The 26,240-nt window shown below is 39.3% G+C and overlaps 1 protein-coding gene across 12 annotated transcripts in view; it reads left to right on the top strand.

Moving 5' to 3' along the window:
- Pot1 (protection of telomeres 1) overlaps nucleotides 1-9,319 on the top strand; it is a 62,235-nt gene extending 52,916 nt beyond the window's left edge. For all 12 annotated transcript variants that reach the window (XM_048451003.3, XM_048451004.3, XM_085683810.2 and 9 more), the window contains 6 exons: nucleotides 209-414; nucleotides 997-1,132; nucleotides 3,424-3,503; nucleotides 5,518-5,609; nucleotides 7,211-7,316; nucleotides 8,636-9,319. In XM_048451003.3, the coding sequence (XP_048306960.3) occupies nucleotides 209-414; nucleotides 997-1,132; nucleotides 3,424-3,503; nucleotides 5,518-5,609; nucleotides 7,211-7,316; nucleotides 8,636-8,748 (733 nt within the window). In that variant the 3' untranslated portion in view covers nucleotides 8,749-9,319. The remainder of the gene's footprint in view (nucleotides 1-208; nucleotides 415-996; nucleotides 1,133-3,423; nucleotides 3,504-5,517; nucleotides 5,610-7,210; nucleotides 7,317-8,635) is intronic.
- The last annotated feature ends 16,921 nt before the right edge of the window (nucleotides 9,320-26,240 follow it).

Here is a 26,240-nt window from a genome sequence, read left to right as displayed (position 1 = left end):
TGAGGACAGGAATTATGGGTGGTTGTGTCGCTCCGTGTGGGTGCTGGGAAATAAACTTGGGTATATGCGAGAATAGCAAGTGCTTTTAATCATCGAGCAGCCCCTGAGGTTTTTTGTTTTTGTTTTTTTAACTTTAGTACTTTATTAAATTGGAATTTGGGGCATATCCATCTATTGTTTTCTGATATTTCATTATCAATTGTTTTAGACAAGAAGTTCCATATGAGGACAGTTTGGATAAAATTTTACAAGATGCTTCAAGTAAAGCTCTAAATACCAAGCAGCGAGATACGTCACTGTATTACTCCAAAGTCTGGTCCACTAAAGGCCAAGGAGGACGTCAGGTCGCTGTTCATTTTGTGAAAAATGATGACATTCTCCCTCTTTCAAGTGGATGTATAATTTTGATAGAAGGTGAGAGACTTGTTATTAGGTTTTTAAAATGTTGTTTTGCACATTAATCACTCTTAACTATAAGTTATGGACACCTACTGTTAATTTAAATTTTCAAAACACTACATTAGCTAGATTCAAATATGTATGAGCAAGCACATTCACCTGAATTGCATTTCAGATTATGAATTAAATTTGCATTTATCTACCTTGTTGGATTCCTGTCTGTAATCGTGTTGTGTCTGAGCAGATCTAAATGAATAATGATTTAGTAGAAAGGCTGGTTGCTCATGGGCAGCTGTTACAGTCTTGGCCTCTGGATGTCACTGTTGTTTCGTCAAGTGGACTGAGAAAGTCCTCTGCTAATATCTAAATCAAGGAGAAGAGCCTTGAAAAGCCATGACAATGACAACTTTAAAAGAATGGAATTGTACTTTTTTATTTCTGTTTTTTTTATCTAATTTTTAGTAATAGTTGTTTTTTTTTTCATCCTGACAAAGTTTATGTTTTCATCTAATTTATAACTCCCTTTTCTGTGAAATTCTTTGTAGAATTTGCTGCACTGATTATATTTGTGTTATTGAAGAATTTGTTCTTTTAAAGGAGGAAGGTTCTGTGAAGTCTCCAAACTATCAAGCAAGTTTCACAGTGTGATTCCCGTGAAGTCCGGCCCCGAGGACCTGGAGCTGCTAGACCTCTCAGCACCATTCCTCATACAGGGGAACGTGTATCACTATGGGTATGCATTCAGCTCAGGACTGGGATTCCAGCCGTGTCTTCACCGTTCATCCCCTGGGCTGCTGTCTTTTCAGGAGGTTATTAGTACAGTTAGACACAGTTCCTGAGCTACAATTGTGTTAGAATTGTATAAATAAAGTACAGATTCAGGCCTTTGATTTTGAGTTTTGATCTTTTCTAGAGGAGTGGTGTGTGGTACAATATTCATATGTTAGAGAGAAATAGCAGATCCAAACTTTGAGTGGACAATGGGATCATTAAGGTTAGCAACCATGTGCTGAACTCTCTATTCAGTAGGTTAAATGTATTAAGGCAATCCTGTTGTGAGTTCAAGAGCATCCATACTAAATTTTTCTTGTATATTTCTATTCTAGAGCACACACATACACAGTGTGTATGCATGGCAATGTGCCATGGGTGTAAGACTTTGAAGATGTTCTTCCTAGGTCACAGGCTAAGCTTGTTTTTTTCACAGAATTAGATGCTAATTAAAGGGTTAGTTTAGAGTTGAAAATCCAGTGAATTTAATAACTGCTGAGCCAGCATGTTGCAGAGTTTCTGCCACTGAAAACTGGCAGAGAGTATGGGGTCTGTAGATTGTGCCCTGAAAGGAGCATGAAGGCAAAGATTGTGCCCTGAAAGGAGCATGAAGGAAAGCACCTATACTTGTGGTGAAACAGTCACCCTGGAAACGCTCTGACTTGTTCTGCAGCCTGGGTAGATCTTGTCATCCCATCTTCCATTCCCTTCTCCCTGTCCTTCTCCTAATGTGTAATATTTGCTACTCATTATTACTAATGAAACTAAATTTTGATTTTTGTTATAAAATTACTTCCTGCCATTACCATACCTGCTACTCTATTGTGGTCCTTACAGAGACCAGTAGGCTTTGCCCTTGGTTTTGTTTAATACACAGTGGATGAAAACCTTCAGCAATGAAGTAAAATAAATTAGTAGCTGTTTTTCCTCTGAAGTACTCAGTTCTTTTATATCTTTATATCTTCTGCAATATTTATATACTACTCAATTGAAATATGAAAACCTATCATATTCTGTGCTTCTGTGAATAAGTCCACAGTTTAAACTTTGTTTCTGAAGTGATCTTGCTCCTTTTCCTTCCTGCTTTCCCTCTCGTCTTACTAGCACAGTGTGCATTGTCAGTCTAAGTCAGGAAAGCAGCAATTAGCCATTAACTTGCTTTGTAATTGTCTATATTAGTAAATAATTCTCACTCCATTGTCTTTTTATTATTGCTGTTAATAAAAATGTATTTATATATTTGATGATTAAATGATAATCCTGAAAATAGTCACCTCTGTTTTCCCAAACACATAAATGAAAAGCATTGATGAATTTACTTTTAAGCATATTTTCTTACTATATTTTATAAACATTTGATCATACTTAATAAAATTGAATTACTCATACTTAAAAATATATTAATATATAAGGAGAGCAAATTGTACTAAGCAGTGTTCAATTTTATATTTCAAACAGTAACTATCTGGCGTCATAAATTATACATCTCTGAATATATGCTTACTTAAAATATTAATTTCCCTAAGATCTAACTTGTTCTCACTGTTCATTCAGAATGATTTTTTATTGTTTTGTAAGGCTCTGGCAACCAGATATTGCTAGTATAGCTATAGCTAATAGAGCTATAAATTAGGAGTTCCTTCAACTTTTCTCCTGTGTCTTCTTGTTTTAACAAGAAAATTCACAACCAAATTAATTTTGTCTTGAGTCCAATTCCTGATTCTCAACTTATCCTGAAGCCCATTGTCTTGGTTATTGTTTTGCTACTTTAAAAGAAAGCATTGAATTAAAGTTGCTTACAGTTTAGAGGGTGACTCCATGACATCACAGTGGGAGCATGGAGCAGGCCTGGCACTGAAGCGGTAGCTGAGGGCTTGCTTACATCCTACCTGCAAGCTGGTGACAGAGCAGCTGGTCCTGGTATGGACTTTTGACCCCAGTGGCATTCCTCTTCCAACAAGGTCACATCTCCAATCCTTCCTAAACAGCCCACAAACTGGGATCCAAAAATTCACGTAAATGACCCCTGAGATCTTTCTCATTCAAACCACCACACCCGTCGTATCTTCTGTTGCTTTTGTGTAGAAAGTTAATCGTAACTCTCTTTTGAAATAAGCACATTACAGTATAGTGTTTGACCTTTTCTATTTAATAACTGGCTTTTTTAAAGTGTCCCTACTTGAACAATATGTAATAACTGAAAGAATTTGATTATATTTATATATTTACTATTTTTTCACTTATTCATTTCAGATGTAAACAGTGTTCAAACTTGAAACCTATACAAAACCTTCTTAATAAAGGACTATGGAGTCCTTCCGCTGTGGCAGAAGGTTAGCTCAATTTCTGTGTTCTCTGTTTTATAATTTCAGTTCTCTTTGTCATTTGACCAATTTCTTCTTTAACATTTATGGATAATTTTGATGGAACTAGTCTAATTTTTCTAAATTGAAATCTGTTTACAATAATTGTATTGAAAAATGAGGACTAAATATTTAAAATGTGTCTTAGTTGGGTTTCTATCGCTTTGAAGAGATACCGTGACCAAGGCAACTCTTAGAAAGGAAAACATTTCATTGAGTAGAGGCTTACATTTCAGAAGTTCAATCCATTATCATCATGGCAGGGAGTTTGGTGATGGCAGACATGGTGCTGGCTGCATCTCTCTCACTGGGAGTTAGCTTGGTCATAGGAGACCTCAAAGGCCACCCCAACGTTGACACACTTCATCCAACAAAGCCACACCTCCCAATAGTGCCATTTCTTTTGGGGGCCATTTTCTTTTAAGCCACCACAAAATGCATATGACTACTTCTAAGCATTGTGATCATAATCATATTTCAATACTTGATCATTGGTTTTCAATTTAATCATTGGTCCCAAATACAAGTCCTAAGGAAATCTTTTTAACTCTTTTAGCATTGGAAAAGGTCTTGCGATAGCTGTTATTTTCCTCCCAAGTCTTTAGCCAGGACAAAGCAGTCTTTATCTCTTACGCACATAACCATCACCTAGCCTTTGTTTATAGCTTCCAGGAGCAGGCACAACTTGCATTCTAAGGCATGAACTTAAAACTCTTCCATTAACTTTAGACAGTTCTTAATGTTGCCTGCCATGCACAACTAACGTGGACCATGTTCTGTCTGCTGTGAGAAGGAACTTGGAGGATGGCGGTATCTATTGTGCCTGCCTTGCGTCCGTATTTTCAAGCTGGCACTCTCCCTTCCTTCATCACTTTCCCTTTGTTTCTCCTCCTCAGGAACCATTCCACTCTGCCGGTCTTTTCTCAGAGTTTATCCGTCACAGATATGGACAGCTGTTATAATTTGGGCTACCAGAATATGGCAAAAATGATTATTTCTGTGAAACTAATCATTCAGCTTCTTTCTAGTAGCCAGAAATTTTATTTTATGTGTGTATGTGTGTGCCTGAACATGTGTTTTGTAGGTGGGTTAATTTTTTTTCTTTTTAAACCTAACTTTGTATTTTGGATACGTCATACTGTCCAGTCTAGTAGGATCCCATGTGACTTTGGACTCGGTAGTGCCATGCTGTGTTCCTTGGCATAGTTTTTAAGTTCACCCTTCGTGATCTTAGTTCAGTGTAACCTCTTGAGATCTTTTGAAGCCCCACATCTGTTCCTGCCTTTTCTGTTCCTGCCACCACCACCCAGCTTCTGTTCCTGTCTTATTGCTCTTGAATACTAAAATTTTGTCTGCACCTAATTTATTCTCCTGACTTTGCCTGTTTAACTAATTTTCCTATTGGAATTTGGACTGCATGCATGGAAGATAATATAACATGCATCCATCTATACAATATCTTCAACCTTTGTAAAAAGGATGTTCACCTTGATGGTAAATTTTCTTGTGATTCGGTGTATCTGATTCATTCATTCTTCTTTGTCTTAGCCAATTATGGAATCCCAAATTCTGAGTTTTGTTCTCTCAACCAAATGGCATCTCTTAAAAAATAAGGGATACTCTATACTCATAATACAAAGATGGCTAAAACTTTTAAAAATACTGAACTGCCTGTTGCTTTTTAGAACATTCTGTAATTATAGCTTTACTTTTCATATGATTAGCATGGAATATGTTGCGTCTTATCACTTTTTGTACTGTCTGTCAGTTATTAGGATTAAGATGCTAACTCTGTATAAACTGGTGCATGACTTTAATAAATTGATACGAGACAAGGAAGTCCCTATGTTTCCTTCCGTTGTAAATATTCTTAGTCACTGTCATTTGCAGCTACATGCTAGAATAAAACACTTTCAACTTTATAAAGATAAACTTTATAAAGACATCTAACTGCCTTCTCTGTTGTGTTCTGTTCCCTCACTAGTCCTGGGCATTGTGCCGCTACAGTATGTGTTTGTTATGACTTTCACGCTGGATGATGGAACAGGAGTACTGGATGCTTACCTCAAGGATTCTGTAAGTAACGCAACTGGGGAAGATATTTCATTCATAATTTATATTTAAATTTTTTAATGTATTCATAGTTCTTAGTTTTACTTCATTGAAACTTATTGAGAACTTTTGAAGCCTTAAATTCAGTTCCTCTATATTTTGTTCTCTAAAGGATTTAAAATAACTTAAAGTATATAAGTAGAACATAGCCACATAAATCTAATATTGTATGTCTTTTGCTTTTGATTTTTTTATTATAAACTTTATTTTTTAAATGTAAAGTTGAGAGATCAAAATCAAAGAATCATTGTCCCTGTCATGCAGAAATTCCATAGCTAGACAAGAAAGCAGATATCTAGCCACACCGTAGTCATCTGACCGTACTTTGTAAGCTATGTGGTTGGAAGCTAAATCAGTTACTTGATAAACAGTATTGTTGTGTAAGCTGTAGAGAAACCTGCAAAACTACTGTCGTTTCTAACACTCGTCATTGTCTTTGGCTATTCCTTGAGGCCACCCTTAGCTGGAATCAGTTACAAGGTCTTCCTCTCCCTATAAACAGGAACTCTCACTTCCCCTGCACTGTAACAGTGTATATGGAGTATTGAAGCTTAACTTGGGCCCTGATGTGACTTCTTCACATCTGTTCTTTCACAACTGACTGTGCACATGACTGATGGCTCTCTTCCTGAGCTCGGGCTAATGCTGCATGTCCCAAACTCTTCAACCTCAGATGATCTTGTTAGGTGTTCCAGAGTAGCCCATAGTTCCAGAAGGCACAGTCAAATCACTGGCTCTCATAGGCGTGAAATACTAAAGGCTAAGAGGAAGAACAACTGTTTGTTGGAATAAGAGGTTTTTGTTTTCTCTTCTGTGGTTTTGTGTGTGGGGGGGGAAGCATATGCAGGGGGATATTGTTTTTGTTTTAACTGCATTAAATTGGAAGATAGTCCTAGTTGAAGTTGAGAGGTTTTTTTTCTGGTTTCCACAGTTCACCCAATCACTTACTGAATGAATATTTACTGGGAAGCTGCTGCATGCCTTGTATGTTGAAGATAAAATAGTTAGCAAAGTAAGAAAAATATCTTCTGAAACTTAAAGTAGAAGGGGAAGAAACTAATTAAATGTCATCTTAATGTTATATCCTTGCATGCTTAATAGATTTACTTTCCAGGGTATAAAAGTATCATCACATCAGCCTTGCTGCGTGATCTTACTGTGCATATCTCAAAGCTGTTTCACAATTCCAGCAGTGAATCAGGTCTTAGATTAGACCAGTATTCCAGTTTATGCATTCCACAGCCTTAATAGACTGATGCTTATAATGTATCATTTTTGCAAAGTAGATATTAAAATTCTGTGCATTAAAGCTTTGCCTTTATTTTTTATTTTTATTGTATAAATGTTTTGCCTACATGTTTGTCTGCTCGCCATGTGTGTGTGTGCTCCCTATGGATTAGAAGACATCCGATCCCCTGGAATAGAGTTGTGCTGTGCTCACCGTGTGGTGCTGTGACTCTGACCTGGGTCCTCTGCAGGAGTAGCTAGCGCCTTTAATCCCTGAGCCATCTCTTCAGCCCCAGCGTTTTCAAATGATAAGTATCTCCCTTGTTTATCATTTTTAGGAGAACTTTTTCAAGATCCCAGCATCAGAAGTTCTCACTGATGATGACCTTCAGAGAAGTCTAGAAACAATCATGAATATGATGTGCCCTCCAGGAATAAAAATTGGTAGGCAATATTCAAAAGGTGCCTCCCTTTTCTTTCTCATGAAGAAAAACCTAGCGCGTTTCTAATTCTTAGACTGTGGAAGTAAGCAAATCACAAGTCCGTGTGAATTACTAGGTTACAAATGGTAACTGTTCCCATCTTTTGATGAGATAATGGCTGAGACAAATGTAAGGGAGTTTTAAAATACTTTCAAATATACTTTAAAGCATAAGTTTTGGTACCAGCACACTTGACACTGAGTTTATACACACAGCATACAGACATTAAGCCTGCAATTATACCAAAAGGATTCAATTTCTACAAGAATGTCCGAAAATTAAGTTGCATTTATCTTGTTGGACTCATGGATGGTTTTCCTTTCAGTGTTAATGGACTTCATAATTGTCAGTTTTTACTTTTAAAAGTTTATTAACTTCAGTTTTTTCTGCATCAACACTGGTTAGTCAACATGCTTCTGTCTAGATGAAGTTTTATCAGTTATAGCTGGCACCATGTCCTTCTGTGGCCAGTTATTTCTCTTGGAACCTGCAGATCTAAATTGTGTTAAGAAGCTTGATTCTTCTAGTAATTGTTCTCAGCTTTGTTCTCAGCAAATATTCCTTGTGCCTGCCTCTCTGTTGCTGATGTGACTGTTAGAGCTGCTCCGGGTGAGGTGTGTTCTGTCAGTCCGTACTGTAGCACTGGTTCCCAAGAGAAGGGGATTTTTGCTCATTTGGAGAAAAGTTTAACTTGGATATATTTGCTTTTAGTTTTAATTTGTGTTAAAATTAAATGGAATTACTACTGGAATGACCATAGGTAAAACTTTTCCAAAATGAAAAGTCTCTGGGCCTGGTAACTTTTGATATATACTGGCAAGTTATTTTTTAGAATACTTTACAATGTACAGTTGTACCAGCAGCACACAAAAGTCACCTTTCTTTACGCTGGCCAAGCTTGAGGACTGTACCAGGTGTCGTTCAAACCATCCTGAGCCTTCTGATGATGTTAGAAATGACTCTGACTTGCTCTCAAAATGTAGAGATGGCACCATTGCTGCCAGGATGGAGGAGTCTGTACCTGCTTCCTGCAGGGCAGGTAACATGTAATGCCTAGCTTAGGCTGAAGTTCAGGTTCCATGTCCTCACAGCTCAGCAAGCAAAAGCCAGGGAGGCCCGTAAACAGAATGCATGGGAAGAGGTGTATGTGTGCTGAGATGTTCAACTCTCTCTGCTGGCTGATGTTTTGTATACTCAGTCACTTTCATCTGTGGCTGGGAAAAGGGCTCAGATAGGTCTGTGTTACTTTAATGGTTAAATGAGATTTCCTTTTGTCTGTAGATACATACCCTTGGCTGGAGTGCCTCATCAAGTCCTACAACGTCACCATTGGAACAGAGCAGCGGATTTGTTACCAGATTTTTGACACCACAGTTGCAGAAGACACCATGTAATGCTGTCATTCAGTGTGGTGTGTGTGGGATTTTACAGTTTTAGAAGAAAGTTGCAACTCTCTCTGAGGTTATCAGAAGACGCTTTACAGTTGTCAGAGTGTTGGGCCCATGTCCACTATACTTCAGTTCTTTTGTATAGGAAGACATTTTATTGTTATGCCTTCTTGTGAACATGTTTAAAATGCCTTGTTGTTCCGTGTGTTCAGGGAAGTACAGCATAAGGCTACCGCACTTGAGGACCACACTTTCTTGGCTCCCGTTTGTAAAACGCTGGTGGCTAAGTTTCACTTGTCTACAGAAGAATCCTTGTAACCACCCTGTTGAAAGAGGTCTGCTGTGCTTCCTCATGCGAGTATATGGTTCCCTGGCTTTGAGTAAATGCTTGTCTGAGTGAGTCTCTGTATGCTGAGAGCAGTGTTAAGTAGACATGGCAGAATTGCTTAGGTGCTGATGTTCCCCATTTTTGGATAAATGTATCTCTTTAAAACAAATAGTATATTCCACTTCCTGCTTCTTTCTGTAAGCTAGAAGTTATTTCATTCCATACCAGCTAATAAACTATTGAAATTTATGATTTATGTGGATCATATGTATTTTGTTTTTTCAGTAGTCTTATATAAAATATTTCTATATTGCAAATATTTAGTTGTTAACTCAATTAAACGACCTTTTTATTCAACATTGTTTATCAATTTATGGGGTGTTTTTCTGAAAAAGAAAATGTACAATATATTCTGATTATATTTTCCCTTGCTTAACTTCTCCCAGATACTCCCCACACACCCAACTGCACAAACTTTCTTTTTCTCTCTTGGAAAACAAACAAACAAAACAAAGAAGCCATAACAAAACACACCCATCCACCCATAGACGTACACACATACACAAAATTCTTAAAACACAAAATCTGGAACCATAATATGTAAGCAAAAGGCCAGTATGACCGGAGTGGGTGGGTAAAGATAAAGCAACATGAGTCAAAAAGTCTGAGTTTGTTTTGTATTGCTCACTTACTTCTGAACAAAGGACTGTCCTTAAGTGCGATTAGTATACCTAGTGAGATTATTGGAGAAAACTAATTTTTCCTTTGGCAAATTGAAGATAGCTCCTGGTTATGGATGGGTGCTATGTCCAGTTCCTCCTCCGAACACTGGAACTCTTTCTGACTTGAACCTCTATAGGTCTTGTGTGTGCTGTCCCGGTCTCTCTGAGTTCATGTATGTCAGTCCCGGGTGTCTACAAGATCTTAGTTCCTTAGCATCTTCCATGTGCCCCTCCCAACACTGGCTTTTACAGCTTTTTTATTTCTTCTTTGTCATACATAATTTCCTGAGCCTGGCGGAGAGAGGTTTGATAAAGAAAAAAAAATCCCATTTAGGGATCGTATGCCTGACACTGCGTGGAGGCCAGGAGCCAGAGATTGGATAGCTCAGAGACCTGGGGTAGAACCAAATATGACTGCAAAGAGAAAGGCAAGGGATTTCTACCAATGGTCTGCTGTTCTCATAGATCAGAGAGGCTTCTAGTGGCAGCAGATGGGAACCCTTGCAGAAACCTACAGCCAAACAGAAAGCTTAAATTGCAGTCTTCATTGGATATCTTTCCTCAGCACTCTGGGAACACTATGTAAGGGGGTGGAAAGATTGTAGGAGTCAGGGTATGGAGGACACCCGCAGAACGTGGCCCACTGAATCAACTGAGCAGGGCTCAAATGGTCCCGCAGAGACTGAAGCAGCAAGAATGGGGCTTGCGTGGGTCTGCACCAGATCTCCCTCGGGTATGTTCTGTCTGTCAGATTGGTGGTTTGGGGGACTCCTTACAGTGGGAGTGGGTGTGTTTCTGGCCCCTTTGGCCTGCTCTTGGGACTCTTCGTTCTACCTGTCAGCTTGGTGGTATGGGGGACTCCTTACAGTGGGAGTGGGTGTGTTTCTGGCCCTTTTGGCCTGCTCTTGGAACTCTTCCTCATATTGAATTGCCTTGTGTTATGGTTGTTCTCTTACACCTGCTATTTTTGGAAAGGAAATGGAAGGAGAGTGGATCTAGGGGAGAGGAGAGGTACAGGGATTGGGGGGAGTAGGGGAGAGAGTGGGCTGGGCTAGGAAGAATGGAGTGAGGTAAAACTGGTCAGGACATATGAGAGATTTTATTTTCAAGAAAAATATCCTGTTTAGGACTAAGTGTTCAAAATATCTTCCTCTTCGCATACTGTGCAGTTGCGTTTGTGTGTTAGTTCCCATCTGTTGCAAGAGGCAACTTCTCTGATGATGACTGAGTGAGGCTCTGAGCTATATGGTATGATGGCTGTTCTAGATGGTCAGCCTGACCACACCTGCAACTAAAACCCCAAAGTGGAGAGTACACTTAGAAAGGACTGTTGTTCAATTTATGGAGTAGGAAGATCCCCTTCTAATCTGGATCTTTGAGGCAGAAAGACACGCCTTTAATCCAGATCATTTGAACTGGGAAAAGACACGCCTTTAATCCAGAACTGTACCTTGTCTTTTGCTGTAAGCCTTTATAATGGCGTCAGAGAAGGAAGCTTATGCTCTCTGCCTGTTTGTCCTAGTCAGCAGGCCCTTTTCTTAACTGGCACTAGAGCCTACTTTTTTAGGACTGCAGAGTATACTGAAGACCCACTGAGAGACCCAGCTTTATAGACTGAACAACTGCCAGTTTCTTAGACTTTCCGGTCACAGCCAGCCATTGTTGGATTATCTGATCTGCAGCCTTTAAATTGCTCTAAAAAATTTTCTTTCTATATATAATCATTCTAAACATCCTGTTACCCTGGAGAACCACGGTTTATACATACAGGTATTGCAGAATGTTGCCCGGGGTCATTTTATTGCTATGTCCCTTTAACAGAACAGTGGTATTTGGTTTCCCCCTAAACATGTCGCCTATAGCATCAATTCTTGGCCAGCGGAGCAGTTTCAGGCATACATAGGTTCCATCTCATGGAGTGAACCTTAAATCCAATCAGATTTGTTGGATTTCCAATAGTGTTTGAGGCACTGTTATGCCAGGGTTTTATGATGCAGGTCATGGCTGTAGACCATGGAGGTCTGGTGTTTACCTTCCCCATCTAGTAGCATGCAGAGTTTATTCCAGGACAACAGTGAGTAATACTCAGTAAAGATGAATGCTCTATTTTACACCAGCTCGACTTTCCTGTGTTCAAAGAAATATATGTGTTGTCATTTGCTCTAGGGGCTTTTAGCATCATTTTGTGAAGAACAACCAATTGCCTTAACAATAACCTGAGGTGTTTGGAGGTTTCCATGGGAAACCTTTGGACAACTCAATTAGATATAACCCATTTCTGGCACTGTAGGTCTCAGTTGATGGTGAGAGATGTCCAATTAGAGCATTATTTCCCCCATTATTTGATGTAACCCATTTCTGGCACTGTGGGTCTCAGTTGATGGTGAGAGATGTCCAATTAGAGCATTATTTCCCACACACCCAACTACACAAACTTTCTTTTTCTTTCTTGGAAAACAAACAAAACAAAGAAGTCTTCCTGAATTCCTGAATTTAATGAGATGGTCATGCAGGTTTTTTTTTTTTTTTGTCTTTTAGTCTGTTTATGTGATGGATCATGCTTATTGAGAGTTGTATGTGTTAGACTAACAGCAGAGATCAACACTAAGTCACAAATATGACACCACTCTCCAGGGTAATCAGCCAGCAACATGGCAGGAAGTCGAGTACATTGCACCATTTCTTTGGAAAAAATAGTGCTTCGTCCTTACTGGAGTACAGACTTATTCTAGATATGGATTAACCTTCACTACACATAATATGTCTACTGAAATGACCATCCATGAACTTAATAGAATGCCTATCCACAGTCATAGTATCCCCGCCCTTAGAAGTTTTGGGTTAAGGGTGGAGAGCACTCTGGTTAAGAGACAAAACAAACATTGCATTGAACTGGAAGCCAGACACCCCCATGGGCAATTTGGGCTTCTGATGCCCTTAAACCAACAGGCTAAGAATGGGATACTTGTCGCGAGAGGGGAGATGTGATTCATCCACGTTACCAGGGGAAATTGAATTTCTTCTCCACATCATAAGTAAGAGGGATTATGCCTGGAGTGCAGGAGATTCTTCAAGGTGTCTCTTGGTGCTACTGTGTCCTGTGATTAAAGTCAGTGGGAAACTACAGCAGCCTCCTCCAGGCAGGATGACAAAGGACACAGACCCTTCAGGAATGAAGGTATGGATCACTCCTTCAGGAAAGGGGCCAAGACATGTTGAAGTTTTTACTGAGGGCAGAAGAAATAGAGAATGGATAAATGCCAATCAAGGTCACATGACCAGTTCCAGAAACAATGAGTATAGTTGACCTGAGTATTTTATATATTGTTAAGAATGTGTTTGTATAGATATTTGTGTTTGCTTTCCTCAATTTATCATGTAAGGTAACACCAATTAAGAGAATATCAGTAGTTATCACACTAATTTTTGAGCTACTGAAAGACTGTCAAGAAATAGTCCCTGCTGTTCTAAAATGTATAATGTATGGCAGCTGTAAAAGGGGTAGTTCTAGCACGTTAAACATAATTATGACCCAGCTATTGCTTCCACTTGGAAGTTAAGTATGATATAAAGAGATGAGTCTGTGTGTCATTGATTGATTAAGGGGTTGATTTGTGATAGATATTCTGGGTTGACAACTTGTCTGCTTCTGGAATTAGCTAAAGTCCAAGTAACTAGGTACACCTGGGTGGAATTTTTTTTCTTAATTAAATGGGAAGTCCCACTTTTAATCTGGATCTTTTAAATTGGGAAGACACAACTTTAATCCATATCCTTTGAGTTGGGCATAACCACCTTTAATCTGGGTCCCACCTTCTGGTGGCAGGCTATATAAAGGCCGTGGAGAAAGGAAGCTTTCTCTCTTTGCCGCTTGTTTTCAACTCTTGTTGGCAAGTTCTTTCCTGGCATTAGAGCTTCTTTGAGATTCTGGCATATACTGAAGACCATCTGAGATATCCAGCCTTGCGAACTGAAAAACTACTGGGTTATTGAAACTTCTATTGGATTGATAGTCATTGTTTGACTAACTGAACTACAGCCTGTAAATCATTATAGTAAATTTCATCTCTCCCCTCCCTTCCTTCTTCCCTCTCTTCCTCTATCTATCTATCTATCTATCTAATTATCTTTATGACTGATTATTTATTTTTCTTTTTTTGTTGAGGCATTTGGATTTCTATTAGTAGCGTGTTACTGTTTATGTCTTTGACAGACACCTGAGAAGAAATTCTGAGATGCACAGTTTCAGAGGTTCAGCCACTAGACTTTATGTTTCCTATGTCACTGGGAGGCACACCTCTTGGTGGGGGCATGTGGCAGAGCAAAGCTACTTATAATGTGAAAACAAGGAAGGAGAAAGAGATTTGGAATGTCTTTCTCCATCATTTGACTCTGAGATGATGTCTGTTCTTGATGCTCAGGTGTTTCTTGAATGCTGCATAAGGGTGAATCCTGTTTTCGCATACATTCTGTTAGTCGGTGTCTTTTTATTGAAGAGTTGAGACAGTTGATATTGGGAGATATCAATGATCAATGATTGTTGATTACTGTTATTTTGTTGGTGGTAGTAGTGCTGGGGGTGTGTTGCCTTTTTATTAGGAAATTGAGACCATTAATATCAAAAGTTATCAATGAGTAGTATTTATTGATTTCTGTTATTTTGTATTGTTATAGTATTGTTTCCCCCTTCTGATTTACTGTTCTGGGATTATTTATCCCTTGTCAGATGTGTTAAGCTTTTCAGACTGAAGTTTTCCTCCGTGTGCCTTCTGTAGAACTGGATTTATACATAGGTATTGATTAAATTTGGTGTTATCTTGTAATGTTTGTCTTTTTTCAACTATTGTGATTGAAAGTTTTGCTGAGTATTATAGTCTGGGCTGGAGTCTCTGGTCTCTTGCAGATTGTAGAACCACCTCTACCTAGGCCCTTTTGTCTTCAAGAGTCTTCACTAAGAAATCAGGTATTATTCTAATGGATCAACCCTTGTATGTTATTTGGTCTTTTTTCTTTTGCAGTTTTTAATATTGTTTCTTTGTTTTGTAAGTTTGGTGTTTTAATTATTAAGTGTCAGGGGAATTTCTTTTCTGTATGCTTCTTGTACCCTGACAGACTTGTCCTAAACTACGGTGTTAGAAACCTTCTATAGTGCAGAAAAAACTGGTTTCTTTTAGAATTTACTTCAGCTATTTTTATAATTTACTTCAGCTAAGTTTGTGTGACAACACAGACAGTTGAATGAAATAATGAAAACAATTTATGATATTGATGTAGAATTTAATAAAAAGTTAGAATTACTAAAGAAAGCGAAAACGATAATAATAAATGTAAGGCGTCAAGCACAGATCTCAGAATGTTATCCTATCCAAAAGCTCAAAAGACATGGCAGAGAGAGTCTCAGGTGTTGGAGACAAGGTAGAAGAAATGGACACCTGATTCAAAGAAAATACTAAATAAAAAAAAAAAACGACAAAAAATGATCCAGGAAATCTGCGATACTATGAAAAGATCAATCTAAATTTCACTGGGTGTTCAGGATTCCAGTGTATCCCCCATCCTTTTTTAGCATGAGCTTTTAAACAACAACAACAAAAATTTAAAAAAATTCTCCCTGCCTTTACATATCCCAGTCAGGAAAAACAATTAGCCAGAAGCATAACTACAGAAGTCAAATGCAAGGTTAATACATTTAGAGACTTTCCCACAAGTATGGACTTCAGTGAATTAGTCTTTGTTTCTTTTTTGGGAGGTGTTGCAGCTGTGTTCTGGGTTTTATGGCCTGGATGATATTTATTTCATGGCATCAGTTGTGCTAAGGTCTGTGCCTGTTACCCTTGCTCAGCGAATGTTGCGCGTGCACACGTACATAAATATAACCTGCTGACTCTGTTTACATTGTTCATATGTGTATGGTTTCAGGGAAATGCATTTGATGTTAGATAACCAAATAGAAGGCTTATCCCTGGAAGAGGCTAATTCTACTCTCTGACCAGTCAGTGGCTGCCTGTAGTTCTTGCCTAGGGGTAGGACCCCATGATGTTTTCCTTCTGCATTAGTACAGATACTGACATTGCCATTGTTCTGGTCATCTTTGTATAGCCATTTCTAGGAGAGACTGTCACAGCAGCCTTCCCAGTACTCTGGCTTTGCTAATATGTCTGCTTTCCACAGGGATTTCTGAGTCTTAGGTGAGGAACTGTGATGTAGATTTATTAATGGGGCTGGGCTCCCCACAACATTTGATCTCTGTGTTAGGTCTAGTTGTGGCTTGCTGAGAGAGTCTACATTTGTTGGAAAGGGAAACATCCGTGAAGAGGGGTATAAACTACACTTACCTGTGGATATAAGGATAAGATTAGTTTATGTTTAGCCAAAATAACATATAATGCATCTAAATCAATATATTCATGTTATATATGTAAATTACATATGAATCTTAAAGGAAATTTTGCCTCTTAGGCTGACAATGCTTCATACATGAGCCATAGACTAAATCTAGGCACAGAAAAAATTCCTTTTGAATGCTTGGTCAGGGTAGTCCAGTTGACTCTCAATACAATATAGACTTGGTTGCTGTTGCCCTTGGCTGCTTCTCAGAAATTGAACATAAGCCCCTATTGCTGTAGACACCACACAGTGAAGACAAAGGGCTCAGATTATTTGAGCTTAATCTAACCTGAATGTGGCTTTCCTGCATTCTACCTCCCATGGTTCTACAACACACTGTGCAAGCTGCCATAGCAAGGAAGCAATTGCTAGTCCTCCCCAGCCATGACATCTGTGAACCACAACAACAGGGTGGTGTACTTGTAATACTTGTAAAGGAGCAAGAATGGTACTCACTTGTCGTTGGTAACCAACATCTTCTCTAATCAGGTGTAGGGCCCACTAAATAGGAGGGAACTCATGCCTGGTACTAGAAACCTAGCCAAAAGTGTGATATTGGTAAGATAATGGATCTTTAAAAAAAATTATTTCTGCCACTTTACAAGACCAACGTATTTCCTAACTACATTGTAAACCTTATCCTTGTAGCCATAGTTAGTAGAAGCAATACATACCATTGAGAAATTTAAACAACAGAGTGTATGTGAAGTTAGCAGTGACATAGTTGTTAGCCCAGAGGGGGTCGTTTTAGTTTTATAGATTTTATAGATTTCCAGATTTCCAGATTCATTCCCTAGGAACACGTGTGTATTCTCTCGAAAAGGAATTTTGTTGTGAATACAGTACTCTACCTTCTATGGTAGACTTATTTCCCCTGTCTGTGTTCAGAGAGAGAAAGAAGCCCATTGTTTATAATTTCCCAACCTAAGTCCTTTCAGTTGGAAATTTTGTGGTTATTTTTCTTTGATGCCTGTTGTGGTTTCTCCCAAATGTCTTATGTCTCACTACTTAATTTTGACTTTTTATAAGAGCACACATTTGTTTCTATGTTGTTAACCCTCTAACTTTGTAGTTAATCACGTTAGTCTTTGATTATTATTATTTTCCTCTGCCTTTTATCTTGTTTCCCCTACAAATAAATCCAGAGATCCTGACCTGGTTTCACCCCGCCCTCTACACCGCAGAGGCTGCAGGGTTTTAGGGGTGACTATTTTGGAGACTCACCTGAAACAGAAAAGAACGGCGATGGCACTGTTCTCTGGGTTACTCGCCGTGCTCTGACAGATTCACCGGAACAGAGACCCGTGAATGGAGGGAAGGACACTTTCTGTGTAGTTTTAACTAAGAATTTCAAGCTAGCTTAACTAAGGCTATGACAACTCACCCAAAAGACCTAGAATATCATTTTGGGGAAAATAGAAGGTATGTTCCTTGTGCCTTGGGATCTCTAGATGGTTTATAGTCTATCCTCATCCATCAAGAAAATATGGATTTCAACAGCTAGTAAAATCTAGATGAAGCAATCTGCCTTTGCCTCTGCCTCCTGGGGACGTCTAAGCACTTGTGTGCAACATTATATCTACATGGAGGTCAGGAAGTAGGTCAGGAATGCTGTGTATTCTTTTTCCCTGCAGTATTGTGATTAGAACTCCTAGGAAATTTGAGATGAGTTAAAGTTTCAAAGCGGAGATCTTCTTACAGGAGATAAATGTCCCTTCTAGTTAAGAGTGCATTTGCCGTTGCAGTGTCTCCAGCCCCCATTACCATTGCAGAGGTAAGGGTAAACTGTCTCGGGCTGTCGGCTCTTGGGCACTCAGAGGCACTGCTACTTTTAGACCGCAGCAGCATCTTTGTGAAAGTCTGCGCATCCTGTGCTTGAAATGTGGGTCACAAAGGCACGCATGGGGAGGAAGAAGAGAGAATGTGTGGGGAAGTGATTGTATAGAGAACCTTAATCTGTTTTGATCCCTAAACATGCTGTATTTGTTTGTTTCTCTGGGAATTACCAGAGAAAGCTGTTCCTGTCTTGTGTGGGTTTCTTTTATTTCATCTACTTGTTAACAGTGTTCTAAGGAGCTGGAACTTGTGTCTGTTAGAAACCTTAACCTCCCTGTTATCTAGTAACAGAATATTCCTTTAAATATTGTTGCAGTTTCTATAAGAATCTGAGTTTGTTTTGTTTTCAGAATAGCTTTTCCTTTCTTTGAAATCAAGAGATTTTAGATAGCCTTTATTTTTTCAACTAATTTAACTTCTATTTAAAAGGCAGTTTTAGAATTTGGTACTTTTGCTAAGCTTCGCTGCTTCTTGAGCAATTTTTTTTCTCCCAAGCTTCCATGACAATTTCTTGTAGCGCTACAGGGAAGATAAAACATCAGTTTGATTTTTTGTGAGGATTTCACAACCCAAGCTTTCCTCCCAAGCACTGGGATTATAGGCATTTATCACCACTCAAGCTCCAAGGTAAGACCTTTGAAAATCAAAATTATTGACCTATGGAGTTAGGTGAAAACAGTACACAGTAGGTAGACATTATTTTTGAAGGGCAATCTTAATATGCTCAACCCTTATTAGACAAGGCTCTGTAAGGTCAACTTGTCCTCAAGTGTTGAAATCACAGACACATATTTCTACACAAAGACCAACACAAATGGAGGTAAACATAAAGAATACAAAGTACAAAATAGGTCTGGAAAGGTCATCTTACAAACTTAAATTCAGTTATTTCTCATACAGAATGTACCTGAGAATGACTTGTTACAGTTTGTAAGAAAAGACAAGTAGGGAACATGCTTCTAGGAAAAGGACAAAAATGAGGCCAGACAATGGTGCCCAGTCCTGTAATCCCAGAACCTGGGATTACCCTGCATGTGGGGGCAGGGTCAACAGTTCAAGGTCAGTGTCAAGTACATAGCAAGTCCATGGTGTTTTTCTTACTGGATCTGGAAATTCAAAAGTAAAAGGAACTAGAACAAGAAAATACGTACCATATAAAATAGACAACTAGGCAAACTACTCCATCAATTCTAAGGAAAGCTAATAGTGTTAAATAAAATTTATGCATGAAGAGTGCACACAAAGTTACGTTGCTCTTGTTGAATAAAGTACATTATTCTAGTAGATTGTTGAAGTACAAGACTTAATAAGAATAGTAGAAAGTTCTTCTGAAGATGGAATGAGGTAAACATTTGAAAGCTATTACAAGCAGTATAAATTAGTATGTCAAAATCATGGGCTCTTTTAGAAGTGGAAGTGTCATTCTTTACTGATAGGAATGACCTTGAGGAGACAGGCTCTTTAGTGATAAGAATGACCTTGAGAAGACAGGCTCTTTTTCCTCTGAGTCTAGATCCTGGCATGCTTCATATGTCATGCATCATGTCAGGCAAAATGTGGATTTTCATAAATCATTGTCATTTGGGCTATGCATTCCAGGTTTTTGTTTTGTTTTGTTTTGTTTTTTACCTCCATGAAGATATTTCTTTGGTTAGGCATCACATAGTTGCCAACTGGGAGTTTTCTTGGAGAGAAAATTTACTACGTTCCAAATCCACAAACATTCCATCTTCTTCTTGATGTATTCTATGTTCATTCCATTCAAAAAGCAATAATGCATGTTTTCTTAATTTCTCACGTAACCTTTTCCTTACCACTGTGCTGTCATGCTGGGCTAACATCTTCTCTTGCCTGGACTGTAAACGTAGCCTTTGCTTGATCTCCCTGCTCCCACCGTTTCCTCACAGGACCCCCTCTGCAGTCAGCATGATTTGTTAAAATACAAAGCAGATGTCTGTACTTTCTGATCTCATATTGACACTGTAATGGCCTTTACCAACCAATGTGCTCTGATTCTCTTTCTCTGCCTCTGATACCATCTAGTGCCATGATTCTCTTCGATCCAAAACTGCTCTCTGTTTTCTCAGCACACCAGGCAAACAAAATCTCCGGGTACTTGGTAATTAATGTCCCAGGGTTTATTCCCCAACCTCTTTGGTACTAAAGTAACTGTCTGACTATCCTGATGATGTAAAATCTACCCTGTTCTGCCACACTTACCTGCCTTGCACCTTATGTTTCTCCTTTGCACTTATCCATTGACTTCTTTATCTGTTTAATATATTTTATTTTCCCAACAGAATATGGGCACCTTAGGATCCAGGATTGATTTCTCTTTGTTGTTCAGGACCAGAGTCTAGAAATGGTTGGCATGTAATATGTGGGTTCTAATGTCCCTAATATTAAAGGATCCTACCACATTGGAGAGCCCTGGCCTAAAATCAAAGCACTAGCATGCATTATCACCACCAATGATTCTGAACCAGTAGTTACCTGAAAGCCAGATATCTGCATTCAGTCTGAACCCTATGTCATTTTGATGCACGGCTAACAAGGTTTCTTTGCCGCTGATGCTGAGTAATTTGTATTGTTAGCCGTGTTCTCTAGTAAAAATATTCAGACCCGCTTTTAGAAGGTATGTGAATATAGTGTCCACATCTATTCAGGTTTTTACTGCTTGGCTCAGAAAACATTAGAGTAGAAGCACCTCTCTCTAGAGTCCACAACATCGTGGTTCTTAACTCTGGTTTCCTGTAACACTTAGCTTTAAGTGGCAGATTCCGAGGTGCCACCGTAAATTCTGTTTCAGGGCTGCATGGATTCAACGTGTGGCTGCATGGCTGAAGCAAGCTGGTTAAGTCTTTGGAAAACAGGAAGCTGAAATAATGCTCACATCAAAATGTTAGGGAGAATGGAGGACTAAATGAAACAATGCTCGGAAATGCTCGGCGCTGAGTGCCGGGAGCTCCTATAAAGACTTTGGTGGTGTTGTGCTTAGTTGCTGCTCTCTTAGAAAGACCATTTTATCCTGCTCTTGTTTTTCTAATGTCTCAACATCCTTCTAAACCCTTCCACAGTGGTGACGTAGGCTGCACACAGTGAGTCTGAGGACTAATCTAGCCAGGATATTGCAAACATTAATGAAATGGAGGAATCACTGAACTAATTGACATTACGTGGACAATTTTCTTTTTTATTTCAAGCTCTATTTCTTAACACTTCATTCCTATCATGAAAAAGATAAATACAACAGAAAGACAAATCCAAAGGGCAGAAATCACTATGTGCTAGAAGGCCTGATATTTAAAAAAAGGAACTAAGTTGACTAAAGTCACCCCTGAGAAAGGATCTGAGAATGGAGCAGAAGCACTGAGAATGAACACGTTTTTCTTGTAATTAAAGGTCAACTGTGGAAAAGAAGTGGAATCTCCCCACTCCCGCAAAAAAAAAAAAAAAAAAGCTGTGGTTAATGAGTTAATGACATGATGGCCAGTTGATGGGCTTTCAGGAAGTTATTGATGAGGAGTCTAATCAAGTCAGTGTGTTAATTTCTTGCTAAATTCTTCACTGAGTGGATTGTTAGAAGGGGTCAGAAACTGAGTAGTGTGGCCAGATTGGCCAGTCTGGTCTCTGGGATCATGCTCTGGAAAGGCATTCTTTTCCCCCAGCTCTTGGCATCCTGAGCAACAGGACCTCACAGGAGCATTTTCACTCCTCTGTATCCATGTGGTGTGGTTCTGTCCTGCCATGAACTTAACATTATGTGGACAGAGAACCAGGAGCTGAAAACTGAGATCCTGAGGCAGAATAAACCCTGCCTCCCGGATGTTGGTTTAGAAATCTCATCAAGCTGACCAAAGGCTAGTTCCATAAAGACGAAAGCAGATAAGCAGCTTTCATCGAGGTCTTACCTTTAGCAGCCATCAGTGCCTGCCAGAAATCACCAGCAGAATGAATGAGGCTGCTGGTAGGGATGATCTTGTTTACAGGATTTTGGTGTCTTTCATGTTCAGGGACCCATCTCTAGTTTTCTGGATATGTAGGTGTCTTAGGATTTCTAGTGCTGTGACAAAACACCATGACCAAAGAGTAATTTGGGAGGAAGCTTGCACTCCAACATTGCTGTTTACCACTGAAGGGAGTCAGGACAAGAACTCACATAGGCCAGGGTCCTGGATGCAGAAGCCGACGCAGAGGCTATAGAGAGGTGCTGCTTACTGGCTTGCTTCCAATGGCCGCCTTAGCCTGCTTTCTTATAGAACCCAGAACCACCAACCCAGGGATGGCACCGCCCACCATGGGCTGGACCTTCCACCACTGATCAGTAATTGATTAGGGAGTCATGTGGTCAACTGAGGCTTCTTCCTCTGATTACTCATCTTGTTTCAACTTGACACACAAAATTAGCCAGTACAGTAGGTTAATACAATTCTATAATAATGTTTCTTATTTTAGTGATTGAATGAATGAGAAATCACTCCACTAGAATTTATGTATGTTTTCCTGGGGGTTTTGTTGTTGTTGTTATTTTAGTTTAGTTTCGTTTTGAGACAGAATCTCACTCGTTGCCCAGGCTGCCATGGAACTTGTAACCCAGGCTTTCTTGGCATTGACAGCAACCCTGCCTTAGCTTTCCAGTGCTGAGACTGCAGGTGTGAACCACATACCTGGTGAAGTGTTTGTCTCAAGCAAGGCTGTGAGAATCGGCGTCATTAGAGCTGCAGTTTTGATCGTCTTCACCTGTGTTTGGGCTCTAGACTAAGTGAGAGAACAGTAAACAGAGCACAAATACATGGTATCCCCACTCTTCAGTTCAGAAAGGCATCATTTCATGTTCCAAAGGTGCATCCAACATGAATGGAAAAGTCAGCCTTCAGCTGTTGTGGTACTACAGCGGTTGTTATCCAAAACTTGTGCACAAGCATCTACAGTAACACACAGTCCAAACAGCATACTGCCATGGCTGAGCCATCATTTTACCCATACTAGAAATTCTGTTAGATTTTTTCACTATTCGACGGGAAACGTCCATTAACAATTGTTATTGGCAAAAGCACTGGGTTCCACTGACTGTCTAGGCAAATATACAATCAGCAAAAGCCATTGCTTACTTTAAGATTACACATAAACAAGCTTTCTACCTTTTCATCAGTACCCCATCGTTATTTCTCATTTTCATTATGATGAAGTTTGCTTTTAAGGCTGTAAGCGAATAGAAATTTAGGCTAGCACTAAGAAACTTGAGAGAAGATTCATTTTGACTCTTCTAGCTGTGAAACGGGCAATGATTTTAATGGTCAAATTTGGCTCCTTCAATAGACAAAAATGACATACAGAGAAAATATTACACTTGAAATAATCAAAGGATTTCAAACTTAGGCTGACAGTAGGCCATTGAAGATTCATAATTAATTGATGTGTGCCTTTGACTTCCCTTCAGTGATTCTGGAATGGGTGGGAAATAATCTAAATGATACATATTTTCTGTGATATTCAATAATTTTCTATTTCATTCACTTTGAGGAAATGTGATTGGTTTGGACCTATTTATTCCTCGATCAAATTCACTTGAAATTACTTTTCAAAAGAAAAAGGAGAATAGGTTATGAATGCTAAAAAAAAAAAATGGCCCACGGGTATTGACCAGATGCTGCAGACTTCCCCAGGAATTCGGGAGACTGTCAGAATGCTGTTTTTGTTGTGCAGCCATTTCTTGATGTTTAGAAAGAGCAACAGCTTTTGATCTGAAATAGGTATGAATAGTAAGGCCATCAGAATGAAGCTCTGTTCAATGAATCGCCTAGTACTCAAAAAAAAAAATCAAATGTTCCAATATACTTTTCATATAGACAAAAAAAAAAAGTTAAGGTGAAAACCAAAACGGGCTTGTCGCCATATACCTGTACTCCCAGAACTATGAGGCAGAGAGGAGCTTCCAGGGTTCAAGGCCAGTCTTGGCTATGTAGCTTAATTGAGGTCAATCTAAGCTAAGTGAAACCCATCTCAAAAAATAGAAATAAGTTAAAAACCAGAGAACTGTTGTACTTTCAGAAAAGTTTCCTAGAACAGTGAAGTTTGCTGCCACCCACATGGCTTATGATAGTCCTGCTGAACAAAGTCTGACATTCAGTCCAGGGTCTGTGATGTAGGAGGTCCTTCTGTTTGTATGTTACTTTCATTGGATAATGAATAAAGAAACTGTCTTGGCCTAGTTGACAGGGCAGAACTTAGGCAGGCAGAGTAGACACAACTGAATGCTGGGAAGAAGGGCAAAGTGGCAGATGCCATGGATCTCCTGCCTGAGACAGAATCTTTCCAGTAAGCCACAGTCACGTGGTGATTCATAGATTAATATAAATGGGTTAAATTAAGATGTAAGAATTAGCCAACACGATACTAGAGCTAATGGGTCAAGCAATAATTTAATGAATACAGTTTCTGTGTGGTTATTTTGGGTGTAAGCTAGCTGGGCGGTTGGGACCAAACTAAGGGCCACCGTCTTCGTGCAACAGGTCTGATATGTCAGTTACACTCAAGGTGACAATGTAGTCACACCAACTTCTGTACTGTAAAAAGCACACTCTCTGGCCTGTTGACTAAAATCACCAGAGATTGAAGTACGACTCTAATCTGTCCTCAAAGTGAAACAAGGAGCTCTCTTCAGGGTAGTCCTGGCTGAAGTTTCCTCATTCATCTTCAGAGTTGTCTGACCATAGTCACGATCCACCTGACTGATAAGACTCCAGGTGATCTGGCTGCTTGTTTCCCCTATGGGCATGCTGGTCTCTTTGATTCAATAACCTGATACCAGATCCCTTTCTTGAGACTTCTGATTTATTTTCTTTAAGCCAAGCACACTCTTCCAATATCTCCCCCAATGGCTTCCTCACTGCTGAGGTCTACGTTTCCACACCTCTCCCACTGAGCTAAGTCCCTACCCTGATCCTTCTCGCTCTCTATGTTCTTAATCTGTTTTATCTTTCCTATAGAACTTTTCACTACCAACACTGACTTCTGTATTTGTATTTTCTATATCCTGTTTTCACTAGAATTTCAACCAGCTAAACATGGGGAATTTCTTCTGTCTTCACTGTTGCCCTGGGGACTTCTGTCAGCACATGACAGTTGCTCAGCAATGATATGTTTCATAAAAATAGGCCTCAGCCCACCAGAATGACAGGTTTTCCTTCTGATACCATTGAGATGGGATAAATTCCATTTACCTACCTCCACCCATAAAAAAAAGCTATAAAATCTGAACAATGTAGAGAAGATACTGGAGAATAATTCAAAAGAGAATTCCAGTGTTGGCATTGAAAAGCTGCATTCTTCTTCCTTCTTCACCCGAGTCTGAGTAGTAAGGAGGTAGCAAGACTAAAGCATAGAGCTACTATTGATTGACATGAAAAACCAAGGGGCAGAAGCAAGGGCTGTCCAAATGGCTCAAAATTTATACTCAGTAGGAAAGAATTACAGGGATGGAGCATGACAGAGGACATAACAGGTTTCTGCAAAACTCCAGAGACTCCAAGCATCTCAGTAGAATTTAATAGCATATATGCTTGGGTCAGTGGATATTTCAGCTACTGACCATGTTAAAGAAGCCAGTGTTGTGAGTATGAACCGTGACAAGTCAGGATGCTCAATAAATACTTTTCTGTGGGAAGTTCATGAGTCTTGAGTGAACGTTTATTAATGACATAACATTGGCCATATCAGGGTTCCCATTGCCACAGACCCTTAGGAATGGCAAAGCTTTCCCCAGGTCGGGCTCATAGGAAAGGCCTGTCACTGGTCCAAATGCTAATGTTGACAAACTGTTACCCTTTATCAGAAACCGGTGTGTGCAGAAACTATCACTCACTGATCCCCTCTCCTGGATGACTGAAGCCAGATACTGTTCCTCTACAGAGACCCACCTATCAAGGTTAGCTCCCCTGCCACTTTCTTCTGCTGGATCCTGCTGTGTATAACAAATGCACTTAGTTTATGGGTTGGTTGTGGTGCATCTCCACCAGCACACAATCTACATGATCTATATGTGTGTCTATTATTTTCTCACTCCCTGTCAACCCAGTTAGATCAGTTCCTAAGCCATTCTCATGGTAGTTTTCCACTTAAACACTATTATCTTATATTAAAGATTATATCACAGCATTTGATTTCTGGGATTTGCCTTCATTTATAAATAATCTAAAATACCCATACTTTAACAATGCAAATTG

The sequence above is a fragment of the Myodes glareolus genome, chromosome 25 (assembly GCF_982192425.1).
Source record: "Myodes glareolus chromosome 25, mMyoGla1.1, whole genome shotgun sequence".
NCBI classification, from domain to species: domain Eukaryota; kingdom Metazoa; phylum Chordata; class Mammalia; order Rodentia; family Cricetidae; genus Myodes; species Myodes glareolus.
Note: the sequence above shows the minus strand (reverse complement) of the source record. Positions and strands in the feature narration are given on the sequence as shown.